We start from the raw sequence: 27,063 nt of genomic DNA, 5'->3' as shown, positions 1-27,063 counted from the left end.
TGATGTATTTATCTGCATACCTTCTGGTACTCCAGAGAGAAACAAACCACTTGGAATTATTTGCAAATTCTACCGCGTGATCCAGATCTGGTTTGCATGAAGCACACCAATCTGTAAAAAAACACTAAAGAATAAACTATCTATTAACATATGAATACCGCTTTGGCGTACCTTCTTCTGTGAGTGTGCGATCGCTGGTTTTCAAGGTCCGCGGAGCGTGAAAATCCACAGGATATGACAGGATACAAGGGTTAGTTAATTCCAACACGTGTTCTTTCAGAAGCAAGACTGACTCAAAATGCCCTCTGAAAATAACTCATGACGGGGATAATAGAACTGATGTGTCTGGATTAGTGTTGGTGGTGGAACGTTCACAGCCAAAACTACTGTTTTCAGAGGGATTAGCGCGCATAATCTGGCTGTAACACATATGGCATTCAATGTTAATACACGGAAATACGTGCTAAAATGCTTAAGCCTCCTTTTGTTGAGGATTACTTGTCACTTAATGAAACTGTGTGAACTGTAGGTAAGAGACCTATAATTGGACATGAAAGTGAGCAACAGGAACATTTGTCTCAGTAGGTAGAAATGCCAAATAACACATTAAGGTTGGAAATATGGGAAATCACAGCAGGAGTTCAGTTCCAGCAGTTTAGCTTTTCAGTCTTTTCTTCATTTGGGGAGACGCTGACATTAACGTTTTGGGTTTATTGGGCTTTCAATCACTGCCACTAATACTTGAAACGATGAAATGTTGTCTTTGAGGTTCAATAGCAAGAACTAGACCAGAATGACTGAAGACCAGCATAAACCTCTATTTCTAGACCCGCAACGTCCCAAAAACCTGCAATCTAGACCGGAGCCATATTTCCCTGACATTGACAAACTGCTCCTGCAGCTGAAGGCTGATTACAGAGGACAGAGTGTAACCCTGGAAACTCTTGATTTCCTCCAACGGCACAACCGTCGAGTCAAACGGCCGTGAAAAAAGGCGAGAGGGAGAGAGAGGGAGAGAGAGAGGGAGAGAGAGGGAGAGAGAGAGAGAGAGAGATGGTTTCTGTGTGTGTGGTTGTCATCACTGCTTCCTGAATACAGCAACGGAAATCAGATCCAGAGGGAGGGGAAGGTCAGGGCACCCCCCCCCACCCCCCCCCCCACCCCCCCCACCAACCTCAGTGCAATGAGAGTGGTCTTCGCTGCCACCGGAGCGCCCCTCATGGGACAGATCGTTTACCCCACATTCATATGTATATATGGAGAGAGAAATACACAGGCTTGCAGAGATGCTCCCCTCTTCCGCTTTATGTGAAATGCATTTATAAAGTTACATTGAGAGAGTAAGAAAACAACTGATGTATTCGTTTTTTCCACAATCTTCTAAACAATGAACCAATGATATCGGCAGAATAACAGGTGATGAAGATCATCACTAGCAGCAACCTTCTTTGCGTCCCTGCTGACGCGTCCTTGAGTAAGACACTCCCCTCTCATTAACATGTAGTCTGGTTAAAGCACGGATGGATGAAACCCCCTCATACATCCCATGATCGAAGCGACGTGACAAAGCAGAGAGAAAATCCCCCGTTGATGTGGTGACCTCCTGTCATCAGGACAACGCCCGCGGACGGTGAGCGATGAACAGCGGACAGCGAAACCCACCAATCAATGCGGATCTACATAACGCACTCCAAACAGCCCGTCGATAATCGGCCTCAAGACGCGGACGCAATCCCGCCCAATCACGGCCCGGCGCCGAGGTCACGCGGGTCCAATGCCGTCTAATGGAAAATAAAATAAAAAGAATCACAAAGACTTCTTTAACTGAGGATGACGGGCTCCCCTCGCTGTGATTGGCTCAATTGATTGGCTGGTAAGCGGAGTGAGTAAGAGAGCGAGTGCGCTGCCGCGTTGCCGTGACATAAATCAAGTGTTAAAAGGACATTCACGGGGACTCCGGCGCATATTGATTAGTCATTATTTGTACTAACCGGCCTGAGGGAAGAGGGGGGTGAGCTGGCAATCCATTATCTGAAGGAGGGGAAATAAAAAGATGGCGGAGGGGATCAATAGGTCTCGCACAGGTCTGGCTGGTCCACGACACCTCTACTCTTTCATATTATAAGTTACAAAAAGACCAAGAACGACCAGGAGAGCAGCGCTCCCCGACGGTTTCGCCTGAAGCAATGACGTGTTTACAGATTGTGAGCAGTTTAACCTTAAGAGTGATTTTTCCTCCTCAGATTGTTTATTTAAATCACTTTAAAGACCCGAAGAGGAGAATCTATGCCGTAATTCACAAGACTAAAGTTTTTCAAAAGTAGAAACTTTACTTTTCTTTCTTGTTAATTGTCTAGCAGGGTCGGTGAGGGAGATTGATCGAACGGATGGAAAACCCTCCATGAAGGAAAATAAGCAGGAAAGGAAATATATATTGAGAGGCGAAGAAGACGACATGGCACGTCCACAGAGACCGGAAAAGTTTCCCTCCGTCACCGACAAGCTAGAGAGCTGTCAACACCTCATCGCTGCTTCCTTCTCCTCCGCTAAACTATCACTCTCTTCCTCCGTTAATGCCTCTGGAGGCTGTTTGGAATCAGAAAAAGTTGAAAACAAAGACAAGCTCTCTTCCAGCTCCTCCTCCTCCGAGAAAATACGAGCTGGCAGTTTTGACACTGGTGGTCGGTCGGGGCCGAGGGCCCGGCCGCTCGCAGACGTCTGGCTCTTGTCAAAGCTCCCCCCCCCCCCCCCCCCCCGACGTCTTGAAAATATCAGATGAGGGCTAATTGAGATCCCTTTAATCTTGAATGTTTCCTCCGTGTGTGTGTGTGTGTGTGTGTGATTTAAGGTGATTTAAGAGCCCAATTACCCATCAAAGAGACGGCATGAGCCTCCGTCATCAAGGGGAAAATAATGTAACTAGATTCTTGTTTATAGGAGAACAAAGAGGACTAAATGAACTGGACTCAAAAGGATATCTGGGTCTTTCTGGTCTTCTCTGTATCATAATATACAGAAAGAATATAAATAACCCAACCACACTAAGATTGAGTTCCAGCAGCAGGTTCTGTTTTGGATCTTGTTCCAGGTTCATAAGAATCCCTGAGCTGTTCCGCCCTGAGGCGACGGCGCGGTGCGTCCTCTCTCGTGCATTCACGCGTACGTTTATCAATATTTTAAGCTCGTCAACTTCACAGCGTTGAATCCGCAGCATTTTGAGTCCGTTAGTCGCTCGTGAAATACAAGGTACGCTAAATAAAGTCGTTCACACGTGTCGACGCATATTTATTCATCGTGTCGTTTCTCACGCCGCTCATCTTCTTCTCGGTAGTAAATATTAATCGGTAGCCAATGACAGACGGATACTCGCACATTTTGACAGCTGAATGTAAACGGATTTAATGAGGGACCCAAAAGAATTGGTGTTGCATAAGCAGGATCCATAATGGATCAAGATTCCATAAAACATCAATCCCTAACCCAACGCTTCACCCCGATGAAGGGAAAACAGCTGAACGCGGTGAACTGGAGAATGACTTATGGACTTGCATGAATAAATATTGGATCTAACAACTGTAGATAGAACTGAAGTGCCTCGGATACAGTCAGTACCTTTCTTTCTTAACGCAGCTTCGTGGAAGGCAAACTTAAACGTCCGAGATCTAAATCTTTCAGACTTCTTTATCCCGACGGGGAGATTCATCTCCGCTGAACATGACGGCACATACACGAGGAAGGTCCATGGAGGGAACCAGTGGAAGAGAAGATGAGCAGCATGACGCAACACAAATCTGACGAGAGTCATTCAAAGACGAACGACCTGTGAACTCGATGCCTTCTGGAAACACCAGCTCAATAAGAGTGCACAGCTTAAATGCTTTCTTCGTGCCTCCCCCTCGTGCTGAACCAGTAATACGCTTCCTCACAATGGCGGATTTGCATAAGAAAATGAGGGCCAAAAAAAGGAGTGATTAGGTTTTTGTTCCGTCGGTTATTGCGGCGGCAAATCTCCGCCCAGCAGCTGTCGGCCTCATTCACGGCTCCGCTCAAGTCATTTCAGCGCCGCCACAGAAAAAGGGGCGATAGATGGCAGATACCCATTGAAACGCAGAGCGTTGAAATAAAAAGATCCAAACACGCAGATACACACTTACGCTACAATCCTCAGAGCTCAGGCTGAAAGGAGCTGGTGTCTTCTGTGGCAATCCTAATTAGCTTAATGAGGGTTTTTTTCTCTTCCTCTACCAGTTAAATCATTGCATTAAATTGAATAAAGAAAACAACTTTTGGAGCGGTGTGTGTGTGTGTGTGTGTGTGTGTGTGTGTGTGTGTGTGTGTGTGTGTGTGTGGAAGGGGGCGGGGGATAATTACATTGAAGTCGTTGAAACAGGGGTCTCTTAATCCCAAATGCAGTTACACGTATTAAAGTGGAGGGGGGGGGGGGGGAAAGAACCTAGACATTTATCTCATTAACAACCGGTCGTCTTATTCTGCTCACAATCCCGCCAAATTAAAAGAGCAGCCATTGTGTTTGGGTTCCACTGAAGATGCACTGAAAGGCTGTCGAGCTCACCGCTGAGGATTCTGCACTGAAGAAACAACAGCGTTGCATCTCTGCAGCTATGATGTAACCATATCTACTCTGCACACGAATCCTCATGTGGTGACAATCAATTGGAGTTTCAGAACTCGAAAAGGTTTGCAAATGGTTTAAATGTGAAAAAAAAAAGAATTCATTGTTCTTTTAACTCGGCATTTATCAGGATTTATACGGCACATTTACAAAAACTCTCTCTGCTTTGGTCCTTTTCTCACAATCTTTTTCAATACAATCATTTTTGATCCAAATTGAGAAGGAAAGAAGATGCTTTCTGTTTATTTCTGTTAAAAAAAAGAATACTGTAAAAACATGTTTATAATCGTAACAGTGAAACTGTATTGTTTGGGGAAGTAGTTTTGTATGCAAAGGAAAGAGAACAAAGTGTTCTTCTTTGTCTCATCCCTCCTCCAGTCTATAACCAAAGGCATGGTTCTCTCCTCTTTCCACTGTTCCTTCCTTCTTTCTTTCCTTCCCTTCCTCTCTTGACCACCACAACAAGCCTGCAGTCCCTTCCTTCTCTTCTCTTATCTCCCTGTCGGCATCTCTTTCTCTCTGCCCTCAATAAAAGCCAGTCGTTGTGATGCAGGCTGAGCTCTGCTGACAGCTTCAGACGGACTCCCCGTATCCTCTGCCCTCCATGTGAGGAAACCTGAGGCCTCGGCGCTGTGGGGAGCGGGCTGCGATGAAGAGCAGCCTGGGAGGCCTGATTGTCATTTCCTCCAACCACTCGCACACACACACACACACACACACACACACACACACACACACACACACACACACACACACACACACACACACACACACATCTAATGACATTTACTCAAGCAGCTGCAGCTATTAAATCAGCAAAAACTACAGAAGACACACACACACACACACACAGTCTTATCCAGTGGCAGATACGGGTCAAAAAACATAATTTTGGAGATGGTGTTCAAATGATCACTATTCAAGATAAACCTTTAAGCTCAAACATGTTTGCCAACTGGAGCGTTTCATATTCAGACAAGATGAAAGACGAAAACACACACAACTCCTAGACTGGACAACGCGGTGATGGCGACCTGTCAATCACAGTAAGCCCCGCCCTAAAGCATCCCCTGCTTTATGGTCTGTTTGACTCTAAATGGAGCATCATTTACTGAATGAACATCATGCTGTATTGAAGAAGACTTGAAACGAGAGGTCTGTGCTCTCAGAGAGCCCTTCTATAGATAGTGTCTGTTTGTGGCTCATTTAACCACAAAAAGCATCTCACCGCATATATACAGTATACATCGTCATATCGCCAAACCCTATATGAACTATCACAATTTCATATTTCGGATCAAATGCATCCACTCATGTAATGCAGATTTAGATCTTTCATGTGCAGAACACGTTTTGTCTGCAGATGTTAAGATCATAAGCATCTCACACGGACTACAAAAGATTTGATCCCTTTATCATCGAGCCGAGACCACGACTTCTGACAGAAGAGCCCATCCATCAAAAGCCAGTTCATCCAGTCTTACATCATGTGTGTGTACACACACACACACACACACATATCCACCCAGGGCCTGTGTCACAGCCGCGCCACACGTTTTTGATGAAAACGAGAGCGTCGGAGAAACAGCGTTTGATGCTGCGTGATTTACAGTTTGAAATTGTTCTGGCTGGCCAATCATCGACGCATTAAAAGCTCACATCCCCCCCGAGGCTTCACCACAACAGCCCAGCAGTTCACGTGGCGGGTCGGGAGCTGTCGTGGTGCATCATGAAAGATGAGAGAAAGAAAAAGCCTTCAGGGGAACATCAAATCTCAGCAATCGAAAAAAAATGAACGCGGGCCAAAAGCCTTTGTAGAAGTTAACATCCAGAGCGGCATTACGAGAGGGAGCGACGCGACGCGGAGCGCTAATGGCTGCAAACTCACATCCCACAAAAAAAAGAGGATTCCTAATCAGCAGGACTATGTTTCATACCCCGGGGGGGGTTAAGGGCACACAAACACCACACGGTCCGCCTGCTGCATCTAAACCTCACTCTGTTTTCTCGCTGATATCATCTATCAGCTGCACACAACAGGCGCCCCGCGCTGCTGCCACAAAAAGTAGTGCTTTTCATACGGGGCGCTCCGCTATCTCTAATGATTAGCCGGAGTGTGGAGAGCACGGGCATCCTCGCAACACTTCAAAGACAAAAAAATCTGAGGATTCAATTGCTTTAATGGGCCCCGGGCCGAGACGGCGCCGAGAACGAACACTTCAACCCATCAATAAATGTCACAGGCTATTTAAAGATGAGGGCCCTGATGTCATTTTTATGTGGTGTACGAACACGTCTTCTTGGGGGGGGAGGAGAGAGTTGTGGAACGTCCTGGGAGAAAAATGTAGAGAGGATCTAAGACACGAGTGTGTGTTTTCTGGTAATGAGCAGCAGCAGGAGCGGCAGACAGACGCGGAGCACAATCACAGCTCATCAAAACCCAGCCAGGCTCGCTGCTTCCAAAAAGGGGGAAGACAGTCGTAAATATCTTCATTTCAAAAGCAGACTCTGTGCTCCCGGCGGTGTGATGAAAAGGTTCCCTCCCCTGCCCTGTGGTCGGTCATGTGCACGCGTTTTCTCACCACCCCCCCCCCCCCCCCCCACCACCACCAGTCTTTCCTGCAGGCTCTGATCTAATAATCGTGAAGTGATGCGTCTCGTGCGGCGTCTCTGGAGTCTTGTGTGTGTGTCTGCGTGTGTGTGTGTGTGTGTGTGTGTGTCTTCCGGCGTAAATAACGGCGCTTCAGAGGTCGAGTGCCAAGATGGGGAAGTCTGAGCATCTTCCCTTTCTCTTCACCTGTTCATCACCCCCTCTCCTCCCCCTCTGCTGCTGCTGTAGGTTAACAAAATGACAGAAACAAGGAAGACCCATGTTTGACAGTGGGGAGCAGGAACAGGAAGTAAATAATACATTAATACTGAATGTCACAGGCTGCAAGTGGATGAACAACAGGAGCGTGAAGAATCAGAGGATGTTGCAACACGATGTAACACCCGGCAAACTTCCTGCACTGCATCCCCGAACACTCGACTGTTTCACACGCACCGTCTAACCACTCGTTATGCTGCTTACAACCAAAGTCCCCACTTACACTCTGCTGGACAATTGTTGAGCGTCTCCCCCGTCTGTCTGACATTCATATTAAGGTCATGAAGTCACAGTTTCACTGTCAGGGGGGCCATTCCGCAAAAATGTGAAATCCATCCCTGTGCTATCTGAAAGGTGACCCCGGGGGGCCGTATATCTGCCACAACGGTGACCACAGCAGGTTGGGGCGTGTTTGGAGGAGTTCAGCGACGGACGGACGGACGGAAGGACTGACTGACCCGTGAATGAGCCATTCACGGGTTTTAGACGCAGGGGAAGGAGGCTTAACAGGGAACAGGCTGCGCTAATAGGAACCAGCAGGCCCCTCTGGGTCTTGTGGGTCAGCGTGCTGTGATTTAAACCGAAAGAAAATTGGGACATTCCAGGTAGAGCCACGTTTACACACACACACACACACACACACACACACACACACACACACACACACACACACACACACACACACACACACACACACACACACACACACACACACACACACACACACACACACACACACACACACACACACACACACACCTCGTTACTGAACTTTCCAGTTAGAAAATAGACACATTTATGGACACAAACAGATAAAGGTGACCGACTCCAGTTTGACCTACCTGTCACCATCAAACACACTCCATCCATCCAGCCCATCTTCTTTTTTATCAGCACCAGACCTCTCCACTGTTTATGTGTGTGAAGCCATTATTCAGAGGTGGGGTCCTACAGTCTTAAATCAAAAGGTTTATTAGATTATATATAATCCCCTCTTCTTCCCCTGTCCCGGTTTAAGATGATTTAATGGGCAGTTGGGGTACGGGGGTATCTGTCTCTAGGGGGGTGACCTCTTGGTCATTTTGTGATTTATAGTTTTATCGTTTAGTGGTCAACATTTTACACTTTTGTTCTGAAGGCCAAGTGGTTTAAGTTGCATACCATGTGGACATGTTGTTGCATGTACTCCCTTTATCTCCTTTTAGTAAGTCGAAGCCCAATGGAAACATCTTCAGAATGCTTCTTTTGTCCAAACATATTGAATTCATAATGATGTAACGAAGAGAAAAGCAACAACATCGACACAAAGCTGAACGAATGTTTTCCTGAATGTTTGTCTTTAAACTGAATTCTTTGAATGAGGTCATTTGCGGGTTTGTTTCAAGTCTGTTGTCTCTTTATTTGAATTGTTTTGGTTTTATATTGATTATTATTATTTTATAGTTGTGTGTTATCCGTTTCCTTATGTGAGGAAACTTTTGTTCTAGGACCGTTTAATACAAAAGATTCAAAATCGACATCGCATCATGTAAACTAAAATATTCTTTAGCGCGATAAACAATAAAAATGACACAAAACAAATCTCTACAACAGAAATAGAAATGAGTTTCACTTTGTAAGGACAAACACTACACCGCATGCATAATACATGGGAGTCAAACTCACAGACACACAAAGGGATTCCAGTCGGACAGCTGAGTGATGTAAAGTGCCGTCCACGACACCAAATGTGGGTCAGCAGCCTTTTAGGGTCACGGGGCGCTCTCAGCCGCTCACGCTGCCCCCTGTGCTTAAACCCAAATGGCCAAAAGTTACTTACACCCCCCCCCCCCCTCTCCCACTGTGACAGACTGAATCTCGTTCCCAGCGGGAGATAAAGCAGAATGTGTCACGCCGCCATTACCGCCGCACTAATGTGCAACATACTGTCAGAGCGAGTCCAGCTGCAGTTAAGCTCTCAGAGAGTGCTATTAGGAATGTTGGCAAATTCTCTGATCTGATGAATATTAAACACCTTAAGTGGATTCCACAGAGACGTTTGTGACATTAATGGCTGCGCGGCCTCAAGCTCTTTTGTGACTGAGGACTTTTTAAAAGTATGCTTAAAGGCTGACAGTGTGTGTGTGTGTGTGTGTGTGTGTGTGTGTGTGTGTGTGTGTGTGGGGGGGGAGTGCATGAAAAACAGTCTTTTTCTTTGTAAACAGTACAAATTGGTGTCAAAGTTAAATCTGCAACACGGGGTTCACAAACTTGCATTTATACATATTTTATTGACTTATCAATCGGTTTGGCTATCCCTCTAAATACTTCCATCAATATCTGTCTCAGTGTATTCTGAAGAGAAGTCGATATTTGAGTGATTTAAAAGAACAAATCCCAAAGAAAACAACTGCGTGAGCGGGTTTTAAGAAGAAACGTCTTCTTAACACGGGCTGGTGATCGAGGCCGATTTCGTGTGAAAGAAAAAAAAAGCGTGTGAATAAAAGAAGAGAAATAATTTGATCTCGGTGCGAGAACTATACTATGTATTCTGAGACGTATGGATTACCAGATGTGAACTCAATGTGAGAAACTAAATGATCACTCAGAGAGAATCATGGGGAATAATTTGCCCGGGTTCCAGTAAAACGTTGTAACGTGAAAATGATTTCCAGATTAGTTTTCAGGTCGGTGAGGAGAATACTGCGGTTTCACGGGGCAGCGCTTTGGTTCGAGTGTCAAAGCTTGTTTGTGTTCAGCACTCCTACTTGAAATTACATCCCAGGAGTAATGCCAGGAAAAAAAACTTTGAAAAACTTGCTCTGTTAAAGACATCTTAAAATCACAAACTGTTTTCATGAAGGCCGGACTCTACTTCATATTGCTCTTGTGCTGATAGACCAGCATACTGTTCACTGCACCATCACTGTTAGTAAAACTCATCCAAATCACTGCTTTTTATTAAAGGAGAGAGACAAGGTGTGTGATGCATGTGTGACAAGCTTTTAGGCCGACGTCTTCATTACTATTGTCTCTGTTAAATGCACTCAGTAGTGTGTGTGATGCAACGTCGCATCACTTTATATTTCCTGTGTGTGACATTTGAGGAAAAAAGTCCACACTGAGGGTTTTCAGATGGACAGTCAGTCTGGCACCAAAACAGGAGAGCATGACATCATCAGACATGGTCAATACTGGGTGGAGTACTCAGACTGTCCCTGACTACACGCACGCACGCACGCACGCACGCACGCACGCACGCACGCACGCACGCACGCACGCACGCACGCACGCACGCACGCACGCACGCACGCACGCACGCACGCACGCACACACACACACACACACACACACACACACACACACACACACACACACACACACACACACACACACACACACACACACACACACACACACACACACACACACACACACACACACATTACCCAAGAAAATTGCACTCAAACATACTAACAACACATTCCTGTTTCCATCATTTGGAAGCTGCGGACCTGTTCCTCACACTGAGTGTGTGTGTGTGTGTGTGGGTGGGTGTGTGTGTGTGTGTGTGTGTGTGTGTGTGTGGGTGTGTGTGTGTGTGCGCTACAGTCTCCACACTAATCACACCGTTGTTCGGTCCAATACCTCCCAGAGTCCCCCGGGGCTTTCCCCTGCGTCTGCGGCCTGGTGAGCCCCACATTACTCACAAATGGAAAGGATTCAGATAAAGTTACAGTCCCAACAATGAGGAGAGAGTTATTTTCTATTTTCTGTGAAAACCGTCAGTATCGATAATTCAGACATGATGGTTTTGGCGGGTGTTCAGTAAAGGGATTTTGTTCACTTTATCTTTCATTATAGTGATGGAATAATGGATATTCTGCAGTTGTTGCTGAAAGTTTTGTGAACCTTTAGACACATACTACTGTAGCCATGTTGAGCATGAATCAGAGTCATCTCTCTAGTATTCACTATGACAATAGTATGCAGACTCTGGAGGCACCGGGACAACATTCTGGTATTGAAAGAGTTCAGATATCCGTTTTTAGTCAGAGTAGTATTGACCAATCACGTCAGAGCTTTGGTTAACGGTCTGTGTTCAGAGCAAAAGACGCGGCACCCATTGGCTGCAATCTGAGAACGCTTCCACTAACGTCTGACAACGATTTAGCTTTTTATTAGCAACTAGAAGCTCGTAAACTGGCTACTTGTGAAACAATCCCTTCCAACACGTCGAGTCAAGTTGCTAATCGGACTGTTTGCAATTGAGCGGCGCACGGAAGAGGAAAGTCTTGGTCCTGATACCTGCCGGCTACACTGAAACCCCAGAAATACAGCCGCTCCACCCCAGAGGATCGACGGCCATCAGAGAGACACTCAAGTGTTGTGAGGTCAGGTAGTAAACAGGGAGACAAAAGCAAAGAATGCACATAAAAGACAGTGGGAATGTAAGACTAAATATTGGTTAAACTGGGGAAATCCTCCCTCGACTGTAAACGTATGAACGCTGAACATAATAGTATAATCTTGGATTAGTGTGCATGTTTATTCAGCTCAGATCAAACACTTCATTTGGCTTGTGATTAGGACTCAGAGGGAGGCATTATATAGTTTGATCACAGCAGGTCGTCTGCGGTTTAATATTTGGTGTATCCATCACATCAATATGAGACATAATCCTCGTCATTAATATTGAAACATCAATAATGCACTTAAGAGGGAAATTCTTCTCCAGCTGTTGGCATTTAGAAATATCACGATATTCAGCTTAATTTGGTCCTCGTTTGAATTTTGTAAAGTTGCTTCTCATGACATCAGAAAATGACCAAAGTTTAATAGAACTGTTTTGAATGTGACCCAGTCTGATGACAACAAGACTCCACTGGAGTGGAATTATTCATAGTTTTATTGTATCAATATGAAAACTAATTTATCAAGTGGAGACACCAATAACACGGATCATCGACTCACGGCCACGCAAAGACGGGAAATGTATTAAAATATGAATAAATGAATTTCCATGCTGTTAAAGTGTTTGTTGAGATTTGACGGTCTTGACTGCAAATCTAATGTTTGTTCTCGTGAATTCGTCTAATTACAGATTTTATCAAAACATGTAAAGGAGTTTTTATGATTTGTGAAGAAGGATTGAAAGACTTGATTGTCGTACTTCTCTGGACGTCCTGTTCAAGGACACGGTTACATTTCTACTTTACAGTTTTCTACAAAAGAAAAAAGGTCAAACCATTATTTCTAACCACCCACGTTATGAATATTGGGACTAAGAGCTCAATGTAAATAATGAGTTTGATTTACAGGACCTCCGTGGATTCTAACGGGGTCAAGTTATTTAAACAACTTCTTGACGGACTAAAAGAAGAAGCCCTTACACATTTGGAAACAATCGAATCGTCAAAACAGCGAGTTTGGTTTAAAACAAACTCACAGAAAGTGTGCTCGGGCTTTCATCCCGCTCTAAAAGCTGAAGAGGCAAACAAGTTTGCAGGAAACCTAACAAACAAACTGTCTGAGCCGTCACAAAATAAAGTCTTCACCCTCTCCTGCTCTCGTTCCAACCCGAGAACACCCGGAGACCCCTAAAAACCCGCCGAGCCGTCCTCTCCCCCGGGCCACAGCATATCCCTGCTGTAGCTCTTGGCCTCGATCCAGAGATCAGCAGTGGAGGAGGACCGGCCTGTCTCCCCTCATGTACACACATCAACCGATTCCACCGGATAGGAGCAGATGGCGGCCGACAGGCCCGAACTTTAACAGCAGCCATCTCTCACTCTACACTCAATATATAATCATTTGTATATACGACATGTTGATTAAATGATGGTGTCAGCCATTTTAAATTATTCTTAATGGACCTCTGGGCTGGCAAAAACAGCAGGCGTGAGCAGCGGGGATAGAACCCACCCCGTTCACTCTTCAGGAGCTTTCTATTCTGCCGATCAGCTAACTGTAAAACCACAAGATAGAGAACTGCACATGTGGAATGTGAGGCTCGTGTTACTGGCTGCTGACACAAAGCTTTGGATGCTTGATACGGGAATAAAGAAGAACAACTCCTTACGAGCCCTGACGGTACCTACGGTACGATGTAAGAACAGGCACTGGCAACCTTTCAGAGTTTTGGCATCGACTTGAGACCAACGTTTTGGTTTAGATATAATAGAGATGCTATATGTTGCTCTTGCTCTGTGCACTTTTTGGGAGACAGAGTACAAACAGAATGTCAGAAGGATATGACAGCAAATGTTTGCACCGGGACAAACTTTTTAATCTGGCCACGCCCACAGAAGCTGAAACACTGCTCAGATTTTCTTTTTTCATATTTAATGAGATCAGTCTTGCATCGTCTCAGGTGCAAAAGTTCAAGTGCCGCATGTGTTATGTAGATGTCTTTAACTGGAGGCGAAACACGGTGGCAGCAGATCAGATTTCTGTCCCCTGTTCTCGTCAGCAGGCTTTGGATCAGCATTCGGGCTGACACTCGTGATGACCCTCAAGCAGAGAGATGTTCCCCAAGCTGTAGTAAGACATCCTGTTCTGCTCAGCGAGTGGTGAGAACACACATCCAATGCTGCATAAGCAGTGAAAGCCAACATCTTGTCCTGTCTGGTCTGGTCTATTCGCACATTACGAGCCAGATAGCGGAGCAGCTGAGGCGCAGAAAGATGTGACGGAGCTCTGCTTTTTTATGATTTCTTTTCAGGTTTTGAATGGTTATGAAGAGTGGAAAAGTCACAGCTGTGACTCCTTCCAACTCCAGGTTAGTCTGGCAGAAAATAGCAGACAGCAGAGAACAAGCCAACCACTCTTTTCCACACAGTTTTCCAGCTGAATAGTTCACTTGATGTACTTGGCTTCAAAACTGAATTCGTCAGACTTTGAGTCACACAGAAAAATGAAAACAAAAATCGTACTTTTCAGATACAGAACACTGTCAAAACGAAAACAATGTGAAAGCTGATTTCTGTGGATTCAACGGGATTTTGCACGGCAACATCAGCTGGTCCGGTTCCACAGGAAGTGAACCGTCAGCGTGACGTCATAACGTGTTAATCATCAAACGAGGCAGACGCCTTTTCATGTGAGAAACAGAGGAGATAAAGAGATTCAGCAACGTGTGGATTACAGGAACATGGGAGCGAGAGTGAAATAAACAACACAGATGATGTCTGTTGGTAAGTGGATTATGGGGGATATAGAGTGAGATAGACTTCTCCCTACCGGTTCGCCATGAAACATCTAAATCCAACAAAATGACGTTTAAGCTCGCTGAAGCTTTTCAGGCTTTTAAACGCTCCGTGCTGTTTGTACTTGGAAACGGTGCGTGTGTTTGTGAGTTTTGGATACTCCTGCGTTTGTGGCTCTAGTTTGGTGTTTGCATTGTGTTTGGTCCCCCAGCTGGGGCTCCTCGTCAGAAGTCTCAGGGGCCCCTGAATAGACAGGAATGTTGGATTAGCTGCGTGTTTACTCAACACTGAAATATAAAGAGGGGTGCTTTTAATGAAAAAGGAAACAGCAATGCAGCAAGTGCAACTAGTCTTACTATTCATGTACTGGAGCGAACACGACTATGTATTCATGCTCTTTAGGTCACTTTTCCACCAAGGCTGGATTACCAACTAGAGCATTAGTTTGTGATCCTTTGATTGATTCAAATGTGTTTGACAATATGTAGCACTAAAGCACAGTATAAAGTGGAGACAGAGGCCTTAAAACTGCATTAAATGCTTTTGTGGGGCCACTTGGGCAAAGCGGAACGAGGGGAAAACACAACATCTGATCGATTATCGCCCAAAGAAAAATGAATTGCTAATGAGTTGGAAAATGATTGCCAACCCATTACACATCTGGCAGACTTGGGAGCAACATTAGCATTGGTTTTTTGGCCAACTGCTGAATGCAAGTTCAATATTTGATCCTTTTAGCTCAGTTTTGGTCTCCACCCACTCATAAGGGATGTACCTGGCTCTTTAGCTGCTAAATGCATCACTAGCGCCAGTATATCAGAGCTTGTTTGCTCAAAAACAGCTGTGCCTGTTGTGGCTGGAAACACGTTTGTACGGCAGTAAACTGAGAAAACATTGAGCTAAAAGTGGATAAAAAAAGATGCTTAGAGTGGAGAAATTGGTGGACTCCAAATTACTGACAATTCTCACGACAAGCAAAGCTTTCACTTCACAAACAGTGACTGTAAATCAAAATGTGATACACTGATCGATCCAGCTTTAAGACGGCTTCCAACACAAATCACCACAAACCGACACACAGCAGGTAGCTGTGTTGTGCTGGTAGCGTTTCAGAATAGGAGTAATGGTCTTTCTCCGGGTCTGAGGGCAAATTATAATGAAGTTGCCATTTGTACTCAGGCAAAAGGATACAAACAGAACACAATGCACAGAAAATTAGGAGGAATGGGGGTCAACAGGGGGCTCACGGCTCATTTTTGCCCCGGGGCCAACTTTCGCTTTCCGCTTCGACCACCATCGACAGAAATCCCCTTCAGAATCTTACACGAGGCACAAGCTTTGTATTCACTGTGTGCAGCTGCATACCTGAATTCTCCATCTGTGGCTCACACACACACACACACACACACACACACACACACACACACACACACACGCACACACACACCTCTGACATGTCACTCCCACTCCTCTACATTTCCAGAAAATACACATGTGCACCTGAACAAAAGAAGCCAACCAACACAAGAGCGACTGCATCGAAACATCGCACGGATGCACGCTATTAAACAACGTGTGCATGCAGCATACACGAAGTGCAATCGAATGCACATGAGCGAACACACACACACACACACACACACACACACACACACACACACACACACACACACTCACACTCACACACACACACACACACACACACACACACACACACCACCTTATCAGCATGTGAAAAGCTGCGAGGCGACTGCTGTCTGTTTGTTTGTCTGCGTCGCTGTTTCTGGTGTGTGTTTGTGAGACAACACGACCGCGTTCGCTCCCTCCGAGGTCCCTTATTCCCCCGGTGGAGATGAAATGTAATGGAGCCGATTCAATAAGAGAGTGCTGCCTCCTCTGGAAGCGCCTGAGAATCAAATCACGGCAAATCCCTCAGAGCCTTCCCACGGCATTCGCCCGCTGCCTTGCAGCTGGGAGGGGGAAATAAAACAATGGCGGCTAATTCACTTCAGTTCTCTGCACACTTGCGCTCACACAACAGGGACGGAGGGTCATACAGCAAATGTTTAGGGCTAACGAAGCTGTTCAATAACACGCTGACTGCTTCTACAATATGTATTAAGTAAATTCAGCTTATTCATTTACAGCGGATGGCAAAGACACCGCACCGTTACAGAGCGGAGCAAACAATTCAACGGGTATTTAGGAAAAATAACATGGCGACACATGTTACCAGATGCCAACGCTACAGTATACTCCGGGACCTATACTCAGCTGTAATGGTGGGAAAACATTGGGGGAGATAAAAAACAACAACATGAAGCTTTGGACAATATTTTGCTTGGCAGGTTGAGAAAGAAAGACCACCGGTGTCCCAGCAGCAAGGTTATGCAATTTGGTTGCGAGCCAAAACAAAAAACACTCAGAAAATAAATAAAAAGAATGTTCCCAACCTGATACTACACCGTGCTCGCCTACGCAACAAACCGCACAGCAACTTAAAAAACATCAAGTGCTCCTGTGAAAACATGTACAACCACCAATTTACTGTAGCTTCAAATGTCTTTGTATAAAAGACACGTCTAATCCTGACAGTGGCTGTTCCAGAGCAGGCTTGAAAGCAAAGAGCTACATGTTGTTTCAGGCGTGATGCAGCAGACTGGTCGAGAGTCCTCGGGGTCACGCTGTTCCCAAAAGGCTTCCGAAGCTCCTCCTGGCCTCTTTAGTTGTTTTTGTTTTTAAACCTCTGCGGTTAAATTGAAATTTCTGACAGCGCTGTGTTTGAAGGAAAAAAAAAGAAAAGAAGAGGCAATTAAAAATGAGTTCCAATGGATATTTATGCAGCTGCATGTTGTCTTTGTTTTGTTTCTTCTTCTCCCGTTTCCTCTCGTTCTGCGGTGTTAAAGAAAGGCAATTGTGCGTTTTACTGCCCCAGGAGGAACTGACGGGGGGGGGTTCTGGTTTTCTCGTTTGGGCATTGAGGTAGAATTTCGGTCCCGTTGTTTAAACGAGTGTTGTGAGGAAGTGACAGCGCTCCGAGGGTTAATGGATGGATTTCCTCTTGGCAAAGCACACGTTTGGATAACCTGCTTCAGGAAGATCGTGATGACACAGTTGATGATTATCATCACGCGCGGCGGCTTTAACAGTTAAGAGTCACGGCAGAATATGTTCTCGTGTCATATTAAGAGTCTCACACTGTGTTGTTACTCCCACTCTGAAGACTTTCCTTATCAGTCACCGTGTTATTCTCTGAGAAACAAAGGTACAGTCAAAAAGACAAACAGAGATACCTTGTGATGTATACACTGTTTGAACCCAAAAACCCGCCGGTGGGTTTCAAAAGTTTTCTTAAAAAGAATTTGCCAAAATTACACCATTTATAAAAGCCAGAAGCTGTAGTAACAGACATTTTCTTCTTTCAAGGTCCTTGAAAACATCATGTGTGACAAACGCGTCCATCAGGAAAAGCAACCAAATTGCAGCTTAAAATTGTGGTATTTCAAGAAAAATGCACTTATTCTACACGTGTCATTTAAAATGTCTGGTAAACCGTCAGCACGAACCAAATCCTGTTAGAAACATGAACATTCTGGGCTCCTATACGTGCAACCAGGAAGCCAGGATCGATTTGTGAGACTGAAACATAAAAAAAATAAAAATCTGTGAAACAGAACTGCAGGCTGCTGAACACAGAGTAAACATGTAAATAGTTTCATATGCATAGCATGTTTTCCAATATTAGTAACACTCGTGGGATCTTTGAAAAATGTTGTGCATACGGATTCAATTGTTTCCAATTTTTGTAAAAGAAATTATCAAAGAAATTCAACATTTCATCTTTTTGTTATTCTGCTCAAAAGACACTTCTGAGTTCTCTCTACTTCTTGTCATGCTTGTGATGTTTCCGCAGAGGTTCAGGACTTATTGTAGTGAAACAACAAGGCCACAGAGAGTAAAGCAACTCTGCGGATAAAGATTATTATTATTACGTCATATAATGGAGCTGGTGAATCTCTCTGCCATGGCTTTGACCCCTTCAGTCTGGTTCTGAGTCATGATCTTGTGAGAATCACAACACGGCAGCATCAACAACAGGGCTTTACAAACACCGATTAAAAAAAGTGTGACATTTCAAAAGCCACGTCCTCAATGACTCGAGGCACCACATACTGAATCAATGATCGATTGGCTCCTCTCGGGACAATCGCTGCTTGTAAAAACGATTCCCGATTCGAACGGCGACGAGAGAAACCCGGCAAACGGCAACGCCCGAAGTACGGAGCCGACTCCCAGCGGAATCTCAAACCGTTTGTTTGAACTTATCCCGGCATGCCCGTCATTTCAGAAGAAAAGCGTCAGCGGAGGAACAAAATAACATTTTCCTTCGCTCTCAGTTTCTATGGACATGTTATTGCTTTGATCAAATCTGCTCAATGCTTTAAGCTCTGATATCAGTCCGCGCTGCCATTCCAATCCCACAATAACAAACACTCCCCGCCGTCGGGTGAGACTCCCTCCCCTCCAGTGCTTGGCACGGCAGGGTCTAATTCACTTCCTGTTCAGTAGGGGGCAGACAGGAAACGCGCTTCCTGCTTCTCTCGGGAGGTATATTTTGCTTACGATTGGGGATCTGGGAGCGCAACATAATATCTTAAAAGGAGTGCGAGACCCTGGCACCCACGCCGCTGGAATCAAAGCCTCCTGAAAAGAGCCAGCGTTTCAAGTCTGGGGCGGCACGGTTAAGTATGAGGAGTAGCATTAAAATACCAGAACACCGTCCAAAATCACACGCACAACATTATTAGTCCAAGAACAGTTGGTGCTCTAAAAGCCCACAAGCCGACCGGAGTCAAACAAAAGGGAGACCTGTTGCTGGTATTAATTGAAAAGACCAATATTACCTCAGCTTAAAATGAAATGCAATAAAGAGTTTGTGTCTCCAAAGCCCAGTGGAACCAGCTAAAGCCTGGGGTGCAATGAACTACTGAGGTTGTTCAGTCACGGTTATCCCTTTTAGGGCTGCAACTAGTACAGACTTACTTCTTGATGAATGTATATTCGTTATTTTTCAGGCTGATGAATCATTTTACCTTTAAATGTATACAAATACTGAAGAGGGCGTCCACAGGCTCCCACAGCCGGAGTCACAATGATGAAAACACACGAGACAAGACAGCAAATCCTCACATTCGAGAAGCTGGAACTATTGAATATTTTAAATTCTCTTGATGAATGACTTAAATTATTAAACAATTGTAAAAAGCGGTCCATTGAAATGATTTCAGCGCTAATCCGTCCGCTTGCTGTTGTTGCTGTGGGCTTTGGGGGGGGGGGGGCAAAGCTTTCTCGCAAAACTTCAAAGAGGCATAAAACAATATCTCATGGTACAGAGGGGGAAATAAAATAGCTTGTGTGGTGAATGAGTGAACTATTAACTTTAATATAACAATGATTAGAGTCTAAATTCCCTCACCTAATTAAATAAGACTGCGTATCTGACGCGCATCTGCATAACTCCACGCGGGACCACATCAGGGATTTAATAAAAAAATAAATTAAAAGATGCTATGACAACAGCAGCACAATGAATTATGAATCAATACGAGCTACAAGCACTCTTGAAGTACACACAGGCTGCCGGGGCCATCTGGGGATGTGTGAAAACCACGACTAAGACAAACCCATTCATTCACGGTGGATGTGCACCGCCTGTGTTTCTGCTTCGCCGCAGGCTCTCCTCGATTGGCTCCAAGTTCCCCAAATCCATCTCAGGGCTACGAAATCTCTGCGTTCATTGATCGAGGGAGGATTAGAAGGCACAGAGCTGCAGTGCTGAGAGCTGCTGCTGCTGCTGCTGGAAAGATGCAGGCGCTTAGTAGAGCGTTCTGGCGTTTATTTGGCTGGCCGTCGCTGCAGTGGACTTTGGGTTTTTTAAGTTTGGTTATGCTTCCACTTGGCTGGCTGTGAATGAATGCAAAGTAGACGCACAGAGAGAAAAAAGGGATCTCCATGTGTCAGGCCGGGGTGATCGTTTCAAAATGAGCTGTCAGTCACGGACGCAGACGGTAACTCAGAATGTTTCACGCAAACGCAGGGAAAAGCTGGAATCAACAAGAGAACGGAGGACGCGGAGAAAGAGAGGTAGAAAGGTCAGGGGAGACAGAAAGAGAGACGGATATTTCAAAGGTTCCCTATTCACTCACTGCCTCTCCTGAGTAATCCTCCCCCCCACCCGAGAACGGTGTCGAGCAGTCGGCGAGCTGACATTTACCGCCTGCCTTCTGTTGCTGTGATTATTTCCTCCTGCAGGTGTGATAGCCAGCTTGCCGTCTCTGCGCAATAATGCCGCCTCAGAGTTACGAGAATTGGGAACGCGAGGCAGAATCGGGCCCGGACAGACCTTTAGCTGACATACGGGGGGGTGTGGAGGTGAAAAGGTTGCTGAAACATTGAATTGTGACTCATTCATTCCTGTTGTCAAGAGACAAAGGAAAATAAATGATGAAAATTAAATATGACCCAGAATGCAACTGATTAGAACAAAAAAATAACAAAAATCTAGATACTGCAAGATGATTCTGGTTGTTTGTTTTTTTCACAACAGAGCTCATCAAACGCATAAATCCACCCCTACCTGTCTGCAGACGGAGGCCGCTCGTTGCGGGCCTTGCTGACTTGGGTGTAGAGGGAATCGGAGTGCTGGTGCTGGTGGTGTGGATGGAGGTGGGGGTAGTCGTCCCGGGGGCTTTGGGGCCGGCTGTGCCCGCTGTCCACGGAGCTGTTCAGGGGGTTGATGCCTGCGTACGGGTGCTCCTCCTCGGAGCCCCTCTCCGGCGAGCGGCTTATATCCAGGATCTCGGCGTAGTCCCGCTCCCTGGCCTGGCGCTCCCTCAGCTCTCTGGTCTTAGCCTGGATCCTGATGGTGAAGATTGTAACAGACATGTTGATACCAGCTTTTCTGGCTCAAAAGACAATGGTGGGTCAGAAAAAAGGACCAGTCTGTGTAGCGCTGGGCTGCTTCTGGAGAGAAAAACATCGATGTAGTTCTGGTGCTGTAATGTATTCTGTATGTGGCTATTAAGTATGATATTAAAGGATACTGCCATGCCAAATACATCCATTCCTCTTTCTTGTATATATATATACACACTACAATGGAAACCTGGTTTTCTATTGTTAAATAAACTAAGCTACATTGGTAGCAAACACCTCTGTCCATATTGACAGCACAGTCGCCAGCAAAAAAATGATGTTTGTGCATTTTACGTTTCTTTAAAATACAGATACGAATGTCGTCGTTTTTGCATTCGGTCAGAGTCGGTGACGTAGTATATGGAGCAACCGTTATTGAAAGTTATGAGGTATAATAACCATTATAACAAGGGAGAAAGTCCACTGAGAGCAGGTGGGAGTGCTGCTGGTTGATGGGGTTAACAAACATTGGACTTTCACCCAGGAGACCGCTGTTAGTGTCCCGTGTGAAACCAAAAGCAATCGTTGACTTTACGCTGGTTACGTAACGCTGTTAGGCTTGTTAAGAATGAAGACAGCTCAGGGTGATTGTTAATCCTTTACACTAGCTACTTTGTAACGGTATTATTTTAACACAAACCATGAGTAGCTTTGTTGCCTAAACCTCATCAATCGTTAACGTAAACCATGTGGCGTTGTGCTTTTCTGCAAACGAGATGGGAGGCTGATATGAAATATATTCGTGAAACTTATTTTTGGTTCAACGTATCCCCTGGTTTGCATAAACGTGCAATGCCAAAAAAAGAATTCTGGCAACTGGGTTGATATTGACTGACCACTGGGAGAATACTACGCTTTCTATTGTAAATATAATAACTGTTGTTTTTCTCCAGATTCATTTATTGAATTCAGCCTTGATGACTGGAAGCAAAGACATTAGATTGAAGCCCAATGAAAAGTCAATATGTACTGTGACTGACGTAATACGAGAGAGATTTTGTAATTAATTGGACTCTGTTTCATATCTGCAGGTAGGTGAGCTACTTAGTAAAAGAGTCTGGTTCCTTTGGGCCAAACTGTCAAGTAGTTCATTCACTGGAGAACCAAGAACAAACATTCCCATCTGACTGCTTTATGAATAAATGCTTTCTCTATTTCATTTCCAGGGAATCACGCATAATAAAGAACAATACACATATTTATGTCAATCTAAATTGCCCTCCCCATATTATATTATCTTGTAAATGACACTCTTTGTTATCCAAGTTCATGATACAACTGTTGTAGATGCACATTATGAGAATGCTGCCCGTTAACTATGTAATTGACAGATTTATTAAAAGGATTTCATTCATTCAAATAGTGACGTAAAGCACATATTGTTACATGATGCAGGCAGAACAAAGCCTAATATCTAGTACTGTACCAAACTGTATGAATCATAGTTACGACCGCTCCCCTTACCGGCTTCCACTCTGTCAGGTAAAACCTTTATGTTGCTGAAGCCTCGTGATTATACATCGCGGAGCGGAGCGACGCTGTAAATCTCAGGTGTCACGTTAACAAAACACCAGACGAGCCACCGCAACATAAGAGCGATTGTTTATTGTGTCTTTTTAACTTTACATTACAGAAGAGAGAGAGAGAGAGAGAGAGAGAGAGATGCGGAGCCTATTATTTATCCCCCCCACACACACACACACTGAATAATACCATAAACAATACATAATAGTCTGTCGCCCCCACAACACCTCATATGAGGGAAGCACTTTGTATTCAGAGTGCTGCTAATGTATAGCTACCACGCTTTTCTCTTTCTGTCTCTCAAACACACACACCTCAGATACCTTTGTGTCTCATACAGAACAACTCAAACACACAGAACTCTCTCACACACACACACACACACACACACACACACACACACACACACACACACACACACACACACACACACACACTCTTTAGGCCATTATCTTGTGAATAACTGGCAACCCCATTTGCTGCAGCAGGGGGACTACCTATCGCGCAGTCCCGTAATTACAGCCTTGCCAATTATCAGAGCTTTACAACTACCAATTATCATACTGCTCTCTTTTCTCCAGGCCCCTCTTTAAACGGCAGTGGGGAAGAGAATGGGGACAGTCGCAGCGACGAGGTAGGGGGTGCACCTTGACTGAACGCTAAAGCGGGCAAAAAATCTGCAGAAAATGTGCATGCTGTGCATAATGAAACAATACGTCTAACGGGGGGGCGGGGGGGGTCCCCATCGGAGGTAAGAAATTCCTCATCGGAGGTAAAAAATGTGCATTTAAAAAAGAAAACTTAACTACTAAAACGAGGCTGCCAATGAACTTGATGGTTTATCAGCTCCCGACTGAACTCGACACAATGTGCACTTATTCCAGCAGCTGAACTCATGTCGTAGGAAAGCTTGTGGACCTGCATGCTGCGTCTGTACTAGTTGTGGACTCAGCAATTATCGAACAGCGCCCGAAGGAAGCCGGGGCCCTTGAGGGATCTATCTTTAAAACAGGAAAAACAGTGATTTCCACCAGAGAAAGAAGAAGCAGCAGCAGCAGAAGTGGGAGCAGCTACTGATTGTATACACAAGTGCAGTGGCTGATAAGATAAGGCCAGACATACCAATCCAGCGCCTGGCCCCCCTCCCAAAAACGAGGCCCTGGAACGGGTCAATGGGGCCAGTTTCTGAGAGAGGAGGGATGCAGCTTTGAAGCAGTGTGTGGTGTGTGAGAAAAGACGCATATCTCCGGTCTTAAGAGCGGGAGTGTTGAAGAAAGACGGCTGCCTACATTAGTGGGGTCAAAGCAGGTCTGAGAGATGTATGTGTGCGCTGAAGGGCCAATCCATTAACCTGTTGATTATATTTTCAATATTTTGCAGAAAAATAGTGAAAGAAAACTTCTCAGAGCCCCAAGGTAACGTCTTCAAATTGTTCAACCAACAGTTTAAAGCTGGCACATCCTGCATCTCCCCTCTGGGATCAGTAAAGGTTGATGTTATCTAAAAGCAGCAAATCCTCACAGTTGAGACGCTGCTACAGCATTTTTGCTTAATAAATCACAAATCATGGATTCTTTCATATTAACTGATTTAAAAAAAATATTCACCATTAATTATAAATGAACAAAATCAAGAAAAACCTTTTAAGTTTTAGTTCGTATACTTTTAAAGTCTCAAACAGCCGCCATGTTGCCTCTGCAGCGTACTCTTCTTCTCTGCTGTCCCAAAACAATCAAGACTTTCTACCGGAACACTATTCATCACCAGCCTCTACATTCGTCATGCACGAGCAGGCTGCTGCCACAGTAAATAACCAGCTGTGACAGCAATCATTGGAAGCTGTGTACTGAGTCATATTTCAGGAAGAAGAACATTGAAGATGATTCATTTGAGAACCTGAGGTCAGGTATGGACGGTGGAGAGTTATTCTATGCCGCTCGAGTGGTTCGTTGATGTTTTTAGGGCTTCTTTTGGCGGCGCTGGGCCACCACTGGGGGTAAACTGGTGCGAGTCAAGGCCGACTACAGCTGCAGGCCTTTAAGACTCCGTCTATGTCAACACGACAGGCACTTAAAAAGCAATGTTGCTAAAAAATGTGCAATTGTACAAACACAATTACGCTGATTAAAATGGGGACAGGAAGGAAAACCACACTTGGCCTAATCATTGCCCTTTTCGGTCCCAAAATATTTACGCAAGGAAAAACCCTGCTTTTCTTTCCAACGGCTGACCTCGATGAGAGATGAGAATACTCTCAGCGTGAAGGATTCGAGGGCGGTAGGAAAGGAGTCTAAGAAGAAAAAGAGAGCATAGCAGAGAGAGAGAGAGAGAGAGAGAGAGAGAGAGAGAGAGAGACACAGCAGATAAAAAAGGTATAGAAATGGCAGGATGGGACATTATGGGGGAAGAAATGTGTTTGACGAGTGACCTTTCTACCACATCAAGCCAGAACAATGGCCCATTATGTGCCATTGTAACCACTGTGTAATAAACCTTCCTCTTAGCGGTAGTGCTGACACAACTGATAGACCCCAGTGAAAGGCAGGAAGTACATGAAAGTAGAAGGTCCAGCGGGATAAGACGGCTGCTGAAAGCCCCTCTTGGAATGATTACACTGGACATGTGAATCATAATGTTTTATGACAAAGAGCCTGAGCTATGCAAGGAGGACACCGCGAGACTTTAGAGGGCCCAGGGGTATTATAGTGCATACGTACATCTGAGCAATCTCTCACTTTTTATTATATTTATATTTATATTTCACATTAAAGAAACTCGAGCCGATACTGTTCATCTTGAGCTGGAAGTTCACTGGGAGAAGTTACGTGACATACAGCACACCGTCCGCTGTATTCAACGCTGAACCTTTTGGCCATTTGACTCTTAAAAACACAGACAGAAGTCATGTAATTACATGGAACTACTCTACTTTATTAGGATACAAAATAAAAGGTAACACCATTTCATTACATTTACAGAAAAAAAGACGTAATCAGATTGGGTAAAAACGGGGATTACTAGCAGGTTTACAATTTTAAAACACATTTTTCTCGTCTTAATTTGCATATTTGGAATTTAAACAATCAATCAATCACTCACTTCAATATTGTGATACTTAAATTAGGTTGCTGATTACATTTTTTAAAGTAACCCTCCCAGCCCTGTTATTGTCTCTAAGTGGCTGCTGTGTTAGCCAATCAAATGAATGCAATGACACACGCCAGCGAGAACAGCTTGTAGGCTCTGCTGGGCTGCTCTGTGCAAAGCACAGGGAAGCGCTTTAGATCTCTTTACTAGAGTCAAAATCATTTTCCATCAATGCTCATGTCTCGGCGTCCCGTGACTGATTGAGCTGAATCTATATTTTCAGGGATCTGTCAATCTGAGGTGCATCAGTATTGGTGTGCGCGCACACACACACACACACACACACACACACACACACACACACACACACACACACACACACACACACACACACACACACACACACACACACACACACACACACACACACACACACACACACCAGTGTGCTGTCTGAAACTGTCTGTCTCGATCTGTTTGTCTGGCTTGGGCTTGGGGGTCCACTGGGACCCGAGACTTAAACCTGCGAGGAAATCCATGCATTTAGTCGATCACAGCTGGATTAAGCATGGCCTCTGGCAGCGGCCGATCGATGGGCGCTGTGCAGCGAAGGTGCCCGAAGCTCCCCGGCTGAGCGGCCCGGTGAAAGACGGCTAACTGGATCATTGTTTAACGTCGAAGCAGCCACAGTCTTCCGCATCCTCAGTGGGAATATCTCCCCGTCAGTATCGGTGCAGCTCAGCCCAGTGGGTTAAATACAAACGAGACGCGCGCTTGTGCTTTTCAGG

At 45.0% G+C, this 27,063-nt stretch overlaps 1 protein-coding gene across 3 annotated transcripts in view; it reads right to left on the bottom strand.

Moving 5' to 3' along the window:
• The window catches only part of LOC306706782 (partitioning defective 3 homolog), a 209,064-nt gene that overhangs the window by 29,485 nt on the left and 152,516 nt on the right, over positions 1-27,063 (bottom strand). For all 3 annotated transcript variants that reach the window (XM_079173990.1, XM_079173992.1, XM_079173991.1), the window contains one exon: positions 21,327-21,608. In XM_079173990.1, coding sequence (XP_079030116.1) covers positions 21,327-21,608 — 282 coding nt within the window. The remainder of the gene's footprint in view (positions 1-21,326; positions 21,609-27,063) is intronic.

This window comes from Pholis gunnellus (genome assembly GCF_910591455.1).
Source record: "Pholis gunnellus genome assembly, chromosome: 14".
Lineage (NCBI taxonomy): Eukaryota > Metazoa > Chordata > Actinopteri > Perciformes > Pholidae > Pholis > Pholis gunnellus.
Note: the sequence above shows the minus strand (reverse complement) of the source record. Positions and strands in the feature narration are given on the sequence as shown.